This window comes from Egretta garzetta, unplaced genomic scaffold, assembly GCF_000687185.1.
Source record: "Egretta garzetta isolate BGI_Z169 unplaced genomic scaffold, ASM68718v1 scaffold319, whole genome shotgun sequence".
Classification (NCBI taxonomy): domain Eukaryota; kingdom Metazoa; phylum Chordata; class Aves; order Pelecaniformes; family Ardeidae; genus Egretta; species Egretta garzetta.
Genome location: NW_009260769.1, coordinates 1,088,546 through 1,106,705, shown reverse-complemented (window position 1 = coordinate 1,106,705; position 18,160 = coordinate 1,088,546). Strand labels below are relative to the sequence as shown.

General features: G+C 41.6%; 1 protein-coding gene across 1 annotated transcript in view; it reads right to left on the bottom strand.

The window, feature by feature from the left end:
* SMYD2 (SET and MYND domain containing 2) overlaps positions 1-18,160 on the bottom strand; it is a 26,688-nt gene that overhangs the window by 2,981 nt on the left and 5,547 nt on the right. Inside the window, exons 2-9 of the mRNA XM_035901599.1 lie at positions 15,978-16,088; positions 14,320-14,380; positions 12,000-12,124; positions 8,448-8,515; positions 6,579-6,681; positions 4,113-4,223; positions 2,206-2,326; positions 1,260-1,434 (exon numbers count right to left, since the gene is read on the bottom strand). Of these exons, the coding sequence (XP_035757492.1) occupies positions 1,260-1,434; positions 2,206-2,326; positions 4,113-4,223; positions 6,579-6,681; positions 8,448-8,515; positions 12,000-12,124; positions 14,320-14,380; positions 15,978-16,073 (860 nt within the window). The 5' untranslated portion in view covers positions 16,074-16,088. The remainder of the gene's footprint in view (positions 1-1,259; positions 1,435-2,205; positions 2,327-4,112; positions 4,224-6,578; positions 6,682-8,447; positions 8,516-11,999; positions 12,125-14,319; positions 14,381-15,977; positions 16,089-18,160) is intronic.

Sequence of the window (18,160 nt, the reverse complement as noted above, 5' to 3'; positions counted from 1 at the left end):
AGCCAGGCTGGGAGCCAGAGGAGCTGGGCAAGTCCCAGGGAAGATAAATAGTACTGAGCCCCCAGGGGGGGAATGCTGGCTCCTTCTTTGTATCGCTGCTCTCTGCCAAGTGATCTGTGACTTTGCGTTGGCATCTGCTCCAAAGGGAGAGCTTTAGTTGCGCTCCCCCCAGCTGGCAGGAAAGTCACATCTCAAGATGAGAATCTGCTCAGGAGATTCACGGCAGGATCAGATACAGCATGTAACTGGCTGGCTCTAATGAATGAGATCACTAGTGCAAAAACATCGAGAAATTTATAGGAGAGAGTATTAATTTCTTCCTGCAGAGGCTGCGTGCTGCCTTGCCCCACACGGGGCGTCAGCCTGCACATTCTCCCACGCCTCCTGCTCCAGGGCAGTGGAGATCAGGGACATCAGGCACCCACAGCCTCCCAGCACAGGAGCCGAGCTGGGCTCCAGCTCCCTCTGCTGCTAAGCCCCAGCCCAGGGACAGGGCCCCGTGCTCCTGCCACCATGACCGCTGTGCTAGCACAGAGAGAAAGGATGGGGAGAGGGCAGGAGGTTGGCAGCTAAAGCAGGCTTTGCCTCCATTACCTTATACAAAATACTGATTGCAAATATACTTCAAAGCTCCGCTTTACTAAAGTAATGATGGGGAACGTCTTTTTAGTAGGGCCAGCTGTGTTAGGACAAGGGGAAATGGTTTTAAACTAGAACAGGGTAGGTTCAGGCTAGAGGTAAGGAAGAAATTTTTTACAATGAGGGTGGTAAAACACTGGAACAGGTTGCCCAGAGAGGTAGTGGAGGTCCCATCCCTGGGAACATTCAAGGCCAGGTTGGATGGGGCTCTGAGCAATCTGATCTAGTCAGCAGTGTCCCTGCTCACTGCAGGGGGGTTGGACTAGATGACCACTAGTGGTCCCTTCCAACCCTAAACATTCTATGATTCTATGATTCTATAATAGGATATTAAAAATAAATAGTACTTATCTGGCTAAACAGAACTAGCACAGTATCCAAGGTGGTACAAACTTACTTTGAGCGAGGATTTCGGAGTCACCTGATATACACTGCAGGTCACATTTTGACGGTAACAAAACCCATCCCAGCATTTAAACATTCCTTTCTGAGTAGCAATGTCATGGGTAGCGTGTTTATACAATATGTACCAAGAGAAGGGATCTCTGCCCAAACTTGTCTTAATTATTCAGATTACTGAATTAGAGCCCTAAAATAAAAAATTAAAGCCTCATATTTACCTGTATGGTCTGATAATTTTTTGCCCATAACGCAGCGCTCCTTCCCAGTCCTGCACATAGAGGCAGACACCCATGGCCTGGTACATCATATGTAACATATAAACATTACTGTCTTCAAACACTGCACCCATCTTGTCCAGGCTAAATTCACAGATCTCCAGTAATGCACTAGGAGGTATGAAGAAGTCAAGGAACCCAATAAATAAATGGTCTGCGATGAGACAACTACCTGGTAATGCTGAAGGTGACTTAAACTTGTTCAGAATGGGTCTGAGAAGTCCTCTTTTCTCTCAAATGGCAAAGCATCCACACTATAACCCCAGAGCTACTTCAGAGAGGTATTCTGCTCATGAGATTATTCCCCCTCCTACTTAGATACTCTACAAAACTACCTTTCAGATTTAAAAAGCAACAAAAAAAGCAGCCACACCAGCAACGTGTCAGAAGAAGGGGGAGTGAAATTCCCCACGCGGTGGGTACTGAATCAGGCATGAGAGAGCCTGGCCTGCTTCTGGCCCAACGAATCTTGCATTTTTGTCTGCATCGCACCACTGTTGCAACAGGCAGGCTTGTGACCATCAGCAATAGCTGCAGCCTCCCACGCAGTCTCTCAAAACCAGGCAAGATTACAGTGGACCAACACACCCCCCACACACCCCGTGCTCACACCAGCCTCTGAACTGTTGTGTGGAGGCAGCCGTAACTGGGCTCTTAGAAACTGAGCCGCACAGGAAGGAACAAACACGGGGTCTCACAATCCCACAACACCTGCAAGGTTAAACCGCCCCTTGTCTGCAGGGACAACTCTTCAGACACAAAGAGGACGGTGGCATGTTTAACTTCGAATGGCCAGTGTTTCTCCTGCAGGTACTTCTGAAGCAATCCAGCAGGTAAGATTTTCAGGTCACACGAAAAGACAGTGGATTTAGGGTGAGACAAAGGATATATTTGTAGTGCTTAGCTCGCCTGAATTCCTCAATCACATTCCTGGCATATTTGACCATGTCCCGTACCGTCTCTGCTGATGGAGGATCATTCAGCTTGCGGATTTCCACTTTCTCTTTATCCTGAAGGAAACACAATGGACATTATAAATGCAGGTTCCAAGCCCTACAAATAAAGGTGCACCTGCTACACAAAATTACTCTAATAAAAAGACACAGATGGGAACTTAAGCTCTTCAAAGAATGTAAAAACAAAGGTAGACTGTGCACCTGCAATTTTTCTCTAAAGCCTTGGCTGGGAATCCTAGAATCCTCTGCGCCTTCCAGTTCATCTGCCTTTCTCTACTTCCATGAAGTCCCTTTCTTTTGAAAGATCCAAGAGCTTTGCGATTATGTGATGAAAGCAGTTTTACATTGGAAATTTCACTGCTTCCGAGAGATTAGGGATTAAAACAAATTTAGTTTTAAGGCTAGAAAAGCGCAAATGCCTTAGGCCTACCACCAAGTGGTAGCTCAGTGGAAAACGAGGTATTAAATACAGAAAAGGATCCTTCGTATCTACAGACAAAACCGCATTTCCACATATTTCGTTATTTCTGCTGGACAGCTCCGCTTACTCTTATCTTTCTAACTAACTTACTACTTCGTGAAGAATCAGTTGCAACCTGGAGACATCTTTTGCTGTTTGAGCCTCTCATTGTTGCTAGATTCCTTTTTCCTTTATTATCTCATCTGCCAGCTGACAGGGCTATATGAGACTCTTTCCAGAGCTGAAGGACGCTGAGTGATAGGTGATTCCAAGAGCTGCATGTTGTTGGAAATCACAGATGAAATCCTGGCTTCATTAAACTCAGTGGCAAAATTATCAAGGTAACTGTGGGGAAAAACACAACTACGATATCAACAGAATGGCCTCAAACAAAAATATTGGGTACTAAGTGGGAAAAAAGTTACAAAAGACAACACCATTTAGAGGAAGGAGACAGTTGTCCGGTCAGTTGGGAAAGCAGCTCTTAGAAGGACACCTTTGTGAAAATGGGCGAAAAAATAATCTAGACCTTAAGGATCAGATTATGCCAGCCAGACCGATCTTGACTGGAATAACAGAAGCTCAACTCTCCCAGGACCTTCACTGAACACTGAGGAAACTATTAGTAGGGCAGGCACAGTTGTTTCAGTATCTGCTGGGTTTGGGTGCCTTTTTCCACCTCCCGTGAGTGCTTTTGTTCAAAATAACAAACACCTTGTTTTACAGAACACTGTCTGGCTGCCTGCCTTTGTCCTTGGAAGGGCATCAGGTGATGTCTCAATGGACGTAAATCTGGCCTGCGCATCATGAGGGGCTGTGACCCAGGACCACGCTGTCCGTGAGAAGAACAACATGGTGCCACTGCAGGCAAGCTCATTTTACAGATTCTGCTGGGTCTCAAACCATCTAGCAATGTCACATAACATCACCTAGAATTGACTAGGATGTCTCAACCAGGAACTGCAGCAGGACTCTATCCCAGAACAGGACCCCAGAAATGCCTCAAGCAAGATTCACCGTTGGGAGGTGGTAGAAAACTTGCAGTTAAAAAAAAAAAAAAAAAAAAAAAGAGCTCTGAGCTAAATTCTTTTGGCCAAGTAGCATAGACACAGTATAATTAGCTACTTTTAACAAAGTTTTCATCTTTGCTTTGTAGCTCAACTTTAAATTGGCACCTACCAGGACATTAACTGATGTGTCATGATTACAGTGGAAAGAATGAGTATCAGAAAGTCTTCCAGGCAGAAAAACAAAGCCACCAACCCCCCACACCCCTTATCCTCCTTACCAAAATTTAATTAAACCAGATATAATATTACATCTAAGGACCTGGGTAGGTGCCCTGACAGTCAGAAGCATATTTCACACCAATTTTATTACCTTTTCTTTGGTAATGCACTCCCTGCAGTCACAATTAAAGAAATAAGAGTCTCTTAACCGATCATTTCTGTCTTCTGTGGGATACAATAGGTCAATATAGCTGGTAAAAACCTATATGGTAAAAACACAGCAGTCAGTGAAAAGCAGCCTAACTATACATATTTACCCCTACCAGTTCTGGTATGTGTGGTACAATGATGACATATTCATGCAACTTGCGGATCCCTGCAGCCACATCACCTGCCTGTTCCCTTGCATTCCAGGCCTCTCGGCAGCATCAGGAGTTGCCATTTGTGAATGCAATCTCACAGAGAAGTGTTTCCTTTCCTATTAATTATGGAATTTCCCTCAAATATTACCCTGGCTTAAACCCAGGACAGCAAGATTCAGGTGTGGATAAGGAAACTAAGCATAAATCCCAGGCTCCTGTCAGACTACAAAGGGATGCCTACTTTTCAAAAGTAAAATAATGATTTCAGGTATCCAGCCAGGGATAAATTACAGCAGCCTGGTTTTCTGGAGGGTGGAATCTCAAATTTTTCTTTCTGAAAACCTACAAAAATTGGGCAACAGCAGTCACTAGTAGATTTAGAAACTTAGGACAAGACCTTTAGATCTCTGAATAGAGGCCCAGTGCTCCAATTCTAGGAGAATGAATATCAGATTTACTTCAGCAGCAAAATTTTAAAGCAAAGAAAACCCGCTTTTGAACATTTTAAAGGCCCTTCACATACACTATTCTTAAGTCTTCCTCTACTTTAATGGTCTTCAGAAAAGAACCCCTGCAACTAGCTTTAATGCTGTTTTAAAAATGAGATCTCCCCCAAGAAATATATCACATGCACAGTGCAGCTGATCACTTTGCAAACCAAGGAACAGCTTTAGTTCAATTTCCTCATGTACAGTTATTTGAAATGTTTTGCTTGAAATGTCTTTATGCTTAAGGTTCGTTTCTTCTTTAATGTAAAATGTACATGTCATTTCATACAGTACATGTTCTTCTTCTTACTCTGTGAGATCTCACACTTTCCCCTCACACTCTCCTCCCTTCCCTATTTTCAAAGCATGCAAAATGCAGGAGCTGCATTTACAACAAAAACTTTAAAAATATCACAATGCAATGGCTGCTTTGAACCTGAAGAGGGAGACACAGGCCATAAGACCACACAGAGCACAAGCAAAACCACAAGCTCACATTTGTAAAATTCTGAAGTGTCAGAAAAGTGAATGCACAAAAGCCATGAGGTCCTGGAGAACTCATGCAGCTTCTAAGACACAACTCCATCAGAAGACGACGCCAAGCAAGGTAAATACTCCACATCTCTACAGTAAGCCCTCCCCAAAAATGCTGAAATGTTCAGGATTCTGGAGTAAAATCCTGAAACCAAGATCAGTCCTTGCCCATTACCACAATGCATTTGCAGGGACTGCCAACTTCACAGAGAAATCATTGTTAGTAAATGGCATAAAAAGAAGTGGTTCACCTGAGTCATTCACCCTTGGCTCCAGCAACTAAGCACATCTTGTTCACAAGGGTGAACAGCTAAAATCCACAAAAATAACCTCTCTCCCCTTCTTCAAAACTGTTACCACATACTTTAGAAAGTGGTAGGAGTTATCAAAATCAAATCGGAACTTATTTTGATCAGCATTAACCTTGCCTGCTAAGTTAACATTAACGAGCCATTGAAACTATGCAAACTTCATCCCCAGGTAGAATGTAGAATGTTCTGTGTCTTCATCCCCTGCGGATATTTGAACATCCTCCTCAACTCTATTTAACATCTTTTTTTTTTTTTTTTTTTTAAAGCAAAAAGCAGCTGCTGAAGACTCCCTGCCAAGTTCATTATTTGATTAAGGAAGTCTCAAGGTAAACCCAGAGCCTTATTCAATTTCACAGAATCCATCACTGTTCAGCTTCACTCCACCTAAAAAACACACTCTCATTCCTCTGTGACTTCCCAGCAAACGCCACTGAGGTGATAAGACCAAGTGCTATGTTTTGTGGATGCTCTGTCCAAACAGAAGTTAGAGGACTTATCTGTACCCATTTACCTTGTTTACTCTGGCTTCAATTTCAATACACTACTATTATACTGGGAACTATTATAGCAGTAATAATTTTCTTTGATCCTGGAATTTCAAAGCAGCAGCCAAACATCAGTAAACTCAGCCTCATTTTACAGATGGGCAGACTGAGACAGAGGCTGGCAGAGAGGCAGTGACTGCTGCAGGTGCCCTTCCCTTGTTTCAGCACAAAATAGGATACTGCCTCCGAGAATCACTCCAGTCCTCCAGAGCCACCCCAACTTCTCCAAAGCAACATCTTACACTTCTCTGAGAAACAAGAGATTCTTCCCCCCTATTATTGAAGTGTCATCTAACTGAAATGAATCCCGAAAAGCAGAAGGGATCCTACTGCTAGGATGCACACGTACAGACTACATTCAAACACAGCGCATTTACCTCTTCTCCAGGCTCAATCTCTTTAACAGCTCTGACTTCAGCCAAGGTCCCCTTGTAAGTTACAATCACATTTGGGCAACAGCTATGATTCATCAATGCAACACTGTAAAAGTAGAAAAGTAAACCTTTTCCCCCACCACTACCAAATGCAACAGGCAAAAAGTTAAGCACCACTTCACAAAACAAATAAATCTGAAAGATTGAGTCAGTCTCTCTCTGTAAACTGTTTTTATTCTGAGGCTTAACATGAAGGTAACCTTGGGAAAATCTGTTGTACTGTTATTTATTCTAATGATATGGAGAATGGCTGTGCTAATGAATCATTATAATTTTTAAATCCTATTATTGCAGGACTAGGCAAGTTAACATTTTCCCATTCTTACAGTGCTACAGGACAGCTGACGGGAGCGTTCACATAGCTTAACTATCAACACCCTATTTAGATACCTATGATAGACAGACTATTTTCCTCAGAGGAGAGAGAAACACATTTAACCTAAAGGAAACAAGCAAATACAGGAAAATAAAAATAATCTGCATTGCAACTTAAGATGGGCATTAAAACTTTAGCTGGCTTCTGTGCAAACGTAAACAGTCTCCATGTTTGCAGTGGGAGGGAAGAGATCTCTGTCTGTCTCCGACTTACACAAAAACTCGGACCATTAGAGAAAAGTACTCCCCCTTACTACCAAACTCAGAGAAAGTGCAATTTGCTGCTTATTTGAGATAAAAACGTATATTTTTAATTCTTTCTCTTTCAATCTACCAAAATAATAATTGTCTCTTCAGTCTATTTACCTCACAGGCATAACCGTTAAGTAGGAAAGATCTGGCTCTTGCATGCTGAGGATTTCCAAACAAAGGATGGTGTTGGACATGTTTCAAAAACATCCTGCTTTACTCCTCTCCTCTCTCTACCATGACTCTGACCCTGGGCATTTCAAGGCCTTAATTTCCAATCTGTGGATCAGGGATATGGACTTCAGACAGACCTGCCTGAAGAAGGAGAATCTGTAAAGCAAGTACTATCTACTACTGTCTGTATGCAGCACTTAGCAAAAATCAGGTGCTGCTTTAATTCGGCATCTGTAAGTTTCAGATTCCTTTGACATAGATAAGCTACTAATAATCTGTGCCTCACAAGGAAGTCAGCCTAAGCAGACAGTGGTAATACTTTCAGTATGGGGCGTGCAAAGAACAGGGGCAGAAAATATCCTCCTTTGCTACATTAAGTGGGAAGGACAGACTTAAACAGAAGAAATGTTCCTCAGCCTTAAAAGAGAGCAGTGCTCCCCTGTCTACAAACTACAGTTAACATCTGTAGTTTATTTGTAAAGCTAAGAAGCTTGTACATATTTTTTCCACTGTCATAGCAACATAAAGCATCACAGTTCTTAAAACATCTGAGGAGGCTGAAATAAGTTATGAAAGGGATTTACTGTTTGCAAAGGAACAAAGGTAGAAGGGTTGCTGTTCAGAGAACACCAGGTGAAGGATTATACCCAGCCAAAACAAAGTTGTGAATAGAGCAAGTCACCTGCAATCCTTTTCATTTTGCTTTGATCATTTACATGATGTCCCTGTTCAGAACCTGCTAGCCAAGTAATTGTTTCCTCCCAACTTGCATATAGTTCACCATCTAAGCTTCAAAACAAATTACAAGCGCAATTTTATCAAAATCACCAAATTTTAGAAAAAAAAAACCACTGCAAATCATTAGCTGCATTTTATTAGCTAATTAAAGATACTTAAGACAAATTAAGTGTTTAAGTAAATTTCTTTCAGTAGAAATCTACGTCCATACGTGTGCAAGAACCTTTGTTTTTAACTAAGTTAATTCTCTTTTTTAAAATATTAAAATCAACCTACTCAGGAAATATGGCTGATCCCAAATGAGAGAGTTCTTCATCTTCAATTGTGAAGCCATTACAGTTAACCTAAGGAAAAAGAGAAAGAGACTAGATCAGCCTCTGGTCAGCTAAGTACTCCACACTCACATGTCACATTCTTACACTTCAAAGTCAATTGCAGTAATTTGCTTACAATTTTCTTTCCACCTCACCAGCGCTTGCAGGGAGCTACACGACATCTCAAAAAGTGAAGTGAGGACAACAAAGGAACGTGCAGGACACTAAAGAACTGACAGTCCAACACTTGCTACTGCTCAGGACACAACATCTAGAGCATTGCTCCTTGGAAGGCCAACCACAAGAAATAGGGCTTGAAAAGAGTGCTTGAGAGAGTGTCAGAGAAAGCAAGACCATTGCAAACACGAAAAAAAGTCTGACTCTGACAGGGCAAAGAAACTTCATTTGGCCATGACAAGTAAAGGGCCGACGCAGAACTACATATGAAAGGAGCAATGTAGGGATGAACAGCAGCAAACTCAGCTGGGCTGGGGCAGTACAGAGCTTTAATGGAGCATATGTTACAGAGACTTGCCATGGTGACATCTGCCATCAATGGCTGCACATATCAGCCACAGCTAAAGCACATATAAAGAACAAAAAGGGCAGTGAGAAAGACTTGAACCTAATAAAGACATAGAATAGGAGGGGACAGAAAAAGGACAGAGTATAAGAGGAAGTGTATTCCTAATTTAAACAGACACAGGATCAAAAGAGCTTGTTCACAAATCTTTCTTACAGAAAAGATTCGAGCAGGTTTTAAAACCACCTCCCTCTTTTATTCTCACTAAACAAGGGAATCTTACGGGAGTGTCAGCTTTGTTTCATGTGGTTTGTGTGACTCTCGTGACCAAAACACACCTCAATCAAGTATTTTATTCCACTTTCACTATGAGTCACATACATGCCAACATAGAGAACCTTCTCCACATTCACCAACATCTCCCTACCATCATCAAAATGTTCACAAAAGTGCCAGAAAAGCACTAAAACAACTACTGTCACATGGCCAAGTCCAGCTGAAGCTACAATGAGCACAGGAACAGTCAAATCAAGTACAGTGTTAAGTATTTGTTCTGGAAGGGCAAGAGTTGACAACAAATGCTACCAACAATGATATGCCCCACAAGCTAGAACGCAGCTCGGACTGGATTTTAGAAACATACAAATACTTCCCAAAGCCATGCCTCAGGTATGAACTGTTCAAGATGACTTCACAATTAAGGAAAGTGCCCCGTTTCTCTGATTCACTCACTGGTATCTTTGCTATCTTTGCTTGACCTTTATCCTACTATTTTTAGCAAGGTAGCACCCAAAGGATCACTGTTTCTCCAAATGAACATGCTACTGCCCTAGCTAATGTATGAGCATACCTGAACCAAACCCAAAATGTAATTGCTGAATACAAAAACAATAGAAGGAAAAGATTGTATCAACAGCAAGAAAGAACATAAGGCTACAAAGGCTGACACAAAGAACAGCTTGATGGTTCTGAATCACAGGGAAATACTTAAAAATATGTAGTGAGTTATCATCAGCTCCCCTCCACTAAGCCAGAGACAACCCACTTCTTGCATGCATCATACCAGAAATGACACAAGGGAAAGAATTAGAAGGGATGAGATACCACTGGCTTCACCAGACAAATGCATGACTAAAAAAGGGAATGTGGAGGGAGTAGAGAGACAACAGCAAGAGAACTAGAGCTTGGGTTGTTCCCAACGGTGGAAAAGAGAACATGCAAAGGGAGGCATAAAATTATGCAAGGTCTTCAAGGAAAGGATGAGATGCTGGAACTTGGGACAAGAGAAACTGTCTGAAGAGTATGACAAGGTGAGACTGAGGAGGAAGAGCAAGTCTCGAGAGCAATGTTCTACTGGGACAAAGGAGAGTAGAACAATACCAACAGCTGGAGAAGAGACCAATGGAAGGCAAGGATGGTTTGGACAAAAATCTTCGCTCCACTCAAAAGGACCAATTACACCTTAGCTGTGTTCAGTAGAAAACAGAGAGAGAGAGAAGAATGGGAGAAAGAATGCTGAATGGAGAAGCAAAGTAGACAACACAAGGCCAGAGAAAATGTTGAAGCAAAACAAAGGAGCAGCAGCATATCCATACTATTAGTTTTAGGTCAAGTTAACTAGTTATTAGATATTACATATCAAGTACAGACATGCCTTCCCTTCTTCTAGAATGATTTAAGCTGGAGCTAAAACCTCAAAAGGTTGTGTCCTCCTGAAGAGCATCCAGATGACCTTTGGAGATTTTAGTTCAAAAAATTGCAATGTCCACAGTGGCAGATAGTTGCCTGATGATCAGGATGAGCTTAAGGTGACACCTAAGGGTGGCATTAGACATCTACAGAGAAGACCAGGTGAAATATCTGATCTGGGAGTCAGCAGTTCACAGAAGTCAGTTAAAGTACCATGATCTGGTGGAGCTGATCCAGGACAGGACATAAAGTGAAAGTCATTGTAGCAAAAATAATGTACTCTTTGGCGATTCTGGCTACATTCTAACAGAAGTATTCAGAAACACCACAAGAAACCGGACCTACGGATGTCTTTAAAGTATCCTTCTGACAAATATAAACTGTGAAGTCTTCAAAACAGAAACAAACTTTTCATTGAAGGGAAATGTATAATTAGAAACAACACGATGGATGATGAGCAGATGCTAAACATGCTAAAGAATCATTCCCCTACAAAATAACAGTACCTCTATATTAAGGTAATAGTAATAGTGCCTCCTTGTTGGTAAATGGCCAGCTCTACCAGCCAGGGTACTGCCATCTTAGCTTTCATCACAGCAGTCAACATTTGCCCCGATTTCAAAAAAATTAAACTTTTTTTCAGATGTTTAAGTTTAAAACTAGCTTATTTTGAAGCACAGGATGAAAAAGAAAATGGATCTTTCAATATGCCACTGGTGTGTTATTCCATCCACTATAATACATTCAATCTAGATGCGTATGAAAAGCAGGTGAGAAAAAAAGAGGTGACACATTTCAGAAGTTATCTAACAAGACATCCTGCCTTTCCTTCATCTCTCCAGATGACCAAACTACCAGACTGCATTTAAAAGCCACACACCAGATAAAAGGTTTAGACTGCTCTTTCTACTTCTCTGAAGTTTACTCCCCATGAAGGTCAAACACAATGATGACCTGACCAGCAAGGATTTCTACAAGTTTGAAGCCTGAACGAAGGTTTTGCCTCTGCAGGGTCTCAAACCAGCAGCCTTCCATTCAAGTCCAAAACCAGCTGCACAACACTTGGCCCACAAGAAGCCTAACTTTGACAGGGTCTAATACAGGCTGTTTCCCCTTTTCTTCAGTGGCATGTCCAGCCACTTCTTCTTAAGGAAATGGATCTTCTCCATCAAGTACACTCAGCTCTCACTAAGATAAGCAAAGAGCTACCGTTTCCATTGCCGTTAACGTTTTTCCTCTTTCACAAAGGCTAAAATCCTACGGCACTACACACCTAAGCAGGCTGTGTTCTAGCCAACTTACTTGTGCAAAGAGAACTACAAGGGCAGCATTGTCAGGGTACTCCAAGTGCTTTGAGTAAAAGTGATGAAGAGCGGCAATGTCGTTCTGAATCAGCTCTCTCTTTTCATTGTCTAGTTTGTCAAGGTCTGTGGACAAAGAATACATTCCATTTCAGTAACAGGAACACTCCCCCGTGAACTGCAGCTAGACTTAGGTTAGCACAGGCCTGGACTTAAACAGAAACCCCTCAAGGAACAGCTACTTGGAAGTACTGCAAGAAGTGTCTGTTCTTCCATAAACATAATGTTGCTTCTGCCAAAGCCACAGGTGCACTCCAAGAACATGCAGTATTAAAAAGCGTTTTCTAACATCTTTACATTAGCAGGTAATTAGACACAAATCTCCCTTTCTTGAGAGAAGAGTTACAGTGTTTAAAATGCATTTGTTAGCCCTAGCAAACAGCCAGCCCCAGCCCTCTAGAAGCCTATCAACTGTGGGTAGATAATCTCAGCTGTCTAACACAACTTTATGAGCTACCTGAGAAAGCCCATGTCTCCATGGGCTAGAGGGTGACCATGAGCAGAGGTGCATTTAACCTGCAGATATCTGAGGATAATAGGAGACAGCAGGAACATCAGTGGAAATGTCCTAGCACACCTGCCAAGTGTATTCCCTTATGGGTTTGTTCAGAGATTTACCTTCAGGCCCACAACAGGTTCTAGCCAAAGCTGTGGCCACTGAACCTTTTTCTGCCTGGTCCATGCAGAGCAAGCTAGGTGATCGACCACATACTCCTGGACCCTCCTCTCTCCTCAAGAGCAGGGTGTTGCAAAGTTTTTTTCCTAATCCTTTTTTTCCACAGTGGCAGTGTCATTAGTTCACTCCTGCTCTAAGAGAGCCAGTGACATATCAGTTTCCCCTCTCCAACTCAAAATAATAGCGGAGAGAAAAACATGCAGGAATAGAAAAGGTTGCAAAGCAGTGGAAGAAGGGGGAAATTACTTGTAAGAGAAGATGTGAATGACACGAGAGTCACGAAAAATACTGAGAAAAATGAAATGGGACAATTTGATGAGAATTAGGACAAATCAGAAATAAGAAATGTCAAGCTTCCAACTGACAGCCAGGTGCCTTTTCCTCTCCTGTGCAGGGTGTTGCAAAGAGCAAGGCAACTACTGAATGCAGCAAAAGTGTGCTAAGAGATGAGGAGAGTCAACAAGGCAGAAGGAACAAGGGATTTTTACTAACAAAACCAGAAACGAAACAAGGGCTCCTAAGGGACAAGGGGGACATTGCAACAGAAAATAATTTCAGCCTTTTAGCTCCCAAATTAATAAATTATTGAAGACAAACTGCAATGCAGAATAATATACAGAAATTACTTCAGCACTTACCCATCCTCCTCAACCTCAATCCTACTAACCTACCTGTAAAAATTATCCTTGCCTTAGGCAAAGTCAAATGTTGGCATTTTTCCCCCTTATTTCCCCAGTTGTCCCCACAGCTGTGACAGGAGCCTTTGTCCAGGAAGCAAGTAAGACTGTAATCTTGCTATGCTTGGTTACTCTCCTACCTCAAGTCCTAGCAATGACTGCATTTATTCAGCATTTTACAAAGGGTTTTGGAAACCATCAGAGTGAGAAATATGAATATACAAATCTATTGTCTCCTTGTATATTACCCCCAGCACCAAGAAAGAGAAACAACAGACCAGTGAAAACCATGCCAGGATGATTACTAGTCCCCTAGTTGCTCAATTTCTAGATCTGCCTCACCGGACGTAAACAGTAGCCTTCCAGTTAAAAGCAAGCCATTGCCTCATCTCCTTCCTTGGATTATTTTGGAACATTTAGGACATGGAATTTCAACACAATCATATATAACATGTCAGATTTGACTGGCAGTGACAGATACTGAAGCACAGTCCAGAGGGTTCTGCAATTAGCCCCTTAGTCACTGTCACCATCAAGCAACTGTGCTGTCTCTGATTTTATGCCTCCTGGTAACAAATACCAGCTATTTTAATTTTACAACATTACAATTCTCAAAAGACACTAGAGTACCAGAAAAGCCATGAGATGGATGTACGCTACATAATTAATTCTGTCTAGGTTTTCACCCTTGTTTCACAGCCCCCACAAGTGACCAAGAAAAAAAAAAAAAAAAGAAGTAACAGCACTACACTTTCAAAAAATGAGGAACCACAATTCTCTTTGTTTACTCCCTTCCTCCAACAGGAGTGGGATGCTCTGAAAGGTTTTGATGGAGGGGGGCCAGGGGATAAAGCAAATCATGAATATAGACAACTGCCTCTGTTTACCTGCAAGCCTTTTTTACTTACGTGATTCAAACTCTTTTACAGCAAGCAGCTGCTCCGACTGCGTTCTTTCAGGGTGAGTTTTCTACCAATACGGAAAAAAAAAAACAAGAAGAAAATATTTTAATATTTTAAGTAGGCAGTTCTGTCTACTCATTCGTAAACTGGGAACTCCTACCTGTAAAACAAACCCAAATCCACACTGTATGGAATTTATAGAATTTTATGAACAGCAATGAGTTAAATTGACTACCCTTAGTAAAGCCATAGAAATATTCTCTCTGCACCAAATTAGGCAGCCAGAGATTAACTCCTATCAAATTTATATACATACAGAACAGTATTTTAAATATGTCATTTGCTTTGTTGTAGACACCCAGAAAGCTGCTAACAATAGCAAGCAGGCAGGAGACAGGCTTCGCTTTGAGGAAAGTGAATAAACTGACTGTTGACAGAGTTCAAAAGCAATGCTCCACTGTTGGCCTAAGGCCACTTCTTTGTAATCTTGGCCATTAAATATGGCTTTGCAGGTGGCCCAGCAGCTGAGGTTCAGGGACTATGGTTTGCATATTTAGCTTTTATATGACATGTAGCGTTCACCCCCCTCCCTGTAAGCGATAAAAGCACAAATTTATTCCAATGACTTTGTCATTAAACATTCGATTTTGTTTGTGGATCACCACTAAACCACGCCTTAATTAAGCCACACACACATACATCTACACGCACAGCAAGTATGCAGCTACCTTCCCAGCAGGCCACCAAAATCCTCGCTACATACAGTATCCAGGTTGCCCCTGTCACATAAGCAGACCTCAATCACACAAATATGCTTCAAAGAGGATTTGTTTTTGCAGAGAGAGTTTAGAGCTCTACAAAGATACACATCATAATAACCTTGAAACTCATGAATCCTGTCCCCTCCCTGTAAGCACTTCTGTTATCCTCAGTATCCATACAGTTAGGGAACACTGAAATGGAGGTTGACGTTGCAATCTTATTTCCTTACTAATAATATCCTTTTTCTCCAAAGACTGAGGGCCTGAGATTTCTCTCTCAGACTCTGTTTTTCACCAGTTAACTCCAGTAATTGTAAATATTTAAACCTGAATACCTCAGAAGTGTTCTTGACTCACAAATGTACCAGCAGTTATATACTACACAATGCTACGCAGTTATAGCTGTAAAATAATAAAACAGGCAACTTCTTCATATAACACTAGGAGCATTCCTCAGAATTTAACCACATATACCAAGTCTCATTCTGCTTTCTCTTCAACGGCGTGGCCTTGGTGCTAGCCTACACACATATCCAAGAGCTCCAATCTAACAGAATGGAGGCTGAAACACCATGCACATTCTGAAACTATCAGTAAAACTTTTCCAGACTCTGTTCAATAGTACCTTGACTGCAAGTTCCAGATGTACAGCTTAAAACTTCACTAGCCTTTTGCCATCTTCCCCCAAAGTCTCCAGCTGGACTATGGCGGCCCTGATGCTGCTACAGTGGTCTGATGGCCAGTTTGTTCAGCTGCTCACGCTCTATATTACACCCGTCCGTACACAGGAAGCTAGTATGTATGTGCTTTGCAGGGACAGTTACTGTCGGTCAATTTTCATTTTCCTGCCTTCCCTGGCACCCAAAGTAGGAAGGTACCTCCCAAGTCTAGCCTCCTGCTCACCTGTTTGGCAAGGATCCTCGCTGTTAGCCTCACAGTCTCCGAGGGATTCCAGTTCTGCCCAAAAGCGCACATGGCAGAACACTCTAGCTTGTGCATTGGCCAATCTTCCTTCTGAAAATGTAGAAAAATATTAAAAAAAAAAAAAAAGCCATGGAGATAAAGTGATGAAAAAGAGGATGCAGCAAGTCCTGCCAGATCCTAGAGGTCAAGTGAAATGTGTTTCCTTTAAAAAAATAAGATGACGCTCACTAAATCTGAACAAAAGCTTGAGTCACATTTAAGGGGTACAGCTATCCTGCTTTTTTCAAACAAATTCACAAGGGATGAGTTAAGGTCAGAACATCTTCATTTATTCAATGGAAAAAAAGAATTAAATGACGAAGAAGCAAACAGACAACACAATTTATAAATCACCAGTTCTTATTGTTCAGATCAAGCATGTGAGGACAGAGTAGGTCTGAGCTTGATGGCTTTATTGGGTTCATTTCCATTTAATACCTTGGCCCCTCATTATGAGATGACCCTGGTGCAATCAGGAGTAATGTGTCTGAAGTCAATGGATTCACAATCACTGTAAGAATCAGTATATGTAAGGTCAAAACTAGACCTACTGAATAGAATTATCAGATTTTTTACTTAAAGGTTGTAGAATAAGAGTACAGCTAGGTAATAAAAACACACTAACAAACACCTTTTAGTTAATAACGTATAGCATGTTCCTAGCTCAACGTACAATAACACTTGGAGTGATGGCACAAGCCACTGGCTTCTGGCGCTCTACAGATTCCTTCCAAAGCAACAGAAACTTTTAAAGATGAGCACAGAATCACAGATTAACACTCTGCACTGGCACACAGAGCCTGGTGTGGGCTGTCCCCAGAATGCATAAAATTTCATTTTATTTATTTATTCAAACATGGTAATATTATTATTTCTATATTCAAGCAATGCAGTTATTTATTTCTATATCTCACCCCGGACACACATTTATAGCAGTGTGTTAGAACAGATCTATAGTGATCTGCCTATATAGGGACCATCAACTTTTGTTTTCAGACCAGATTTAAACTGGTGGAAAACAGTAGCAGAGGTAAGAAATCACAATAGATCCCCAAAATTTATAATTGATTGAAAGTCAAAACTTGAAAAACTTCTTGCAGCTCCAGAAAGTTCTTAATTCTCTTATTGTGATTCACCCAGTATCACAGACCCAGTGTGCAGGCCTTGTGGGAGCTGTAAGTGGAGGCCACATAGGACAATCCAAGGCACCTCAAATACTCAGCTGAGATCACTAATTTCAGAGTTAGCACACCAAAAAATTCTTCCGCTGAAAACAGTGATTTTAATTGCCATGGGCAGCTTTAGGTGTTTATTTTATTAGGAAAAGAAATGTGAACACCTGCCCCAACCTCATGTAGGATTTGAAGCAGTGCAACACTGCAAGGGTACTCAACCCCTCGCAATGTCAGCTTCGTTGTCCTTGATATCTCAGTATGGTACTTCCAAAAAAACCTACATACAGGCTTCTTGAAATAAGCTCCAGTGTAAACGTTCTAAGAGGACGTAGCAATACAGACCAGGAGAACCAAAATAGTATATTACACTGCAATCATGTCATGTGAAATTACACTCTCAACTCTCCTACAGCTGTCACACTACAGAATGCATCCCTTGAGAGGCCTGTTTCCTACGTATGCCCCAAGACCTTTTTCTGGAAAATTCACGATAGCCTTTGCTTAGGAATCCACAGGCTAAAGGCTAAGAGAGACAGAAGAAGACCTCAACTCTCAGTCCTTCTTGCACACCCACAACGCCTACCAGCTTCAGCATGACTGCTGGGTATGCAAGAAGCAAAGGCACAGAACCTCAAGTTTTGTAGGACCCGTATCCATACACACCGGTTAAATAAACAGGAGAAATTACCTGATAAAACAAAAAATCAAAATGCAAAATCACCTGCCTGTCTCAAAGCAGTGTTTTTAAAAATCCGTTTGTTCCCTTTATTCTTTACCCATTGTTAATTAAAATCTTTCCCCAGGCAGAATCATACTGAGTTATATGAACTAGTAGGGAGGTTAAAGGGACAAGATATGGCTGAATTGTGCAAAATGAGATAAAAGCCTGAAACACGACAAGAAGAGAGTACTGATGACTGAGTAATACCTGGGATGGAAACACTGCGA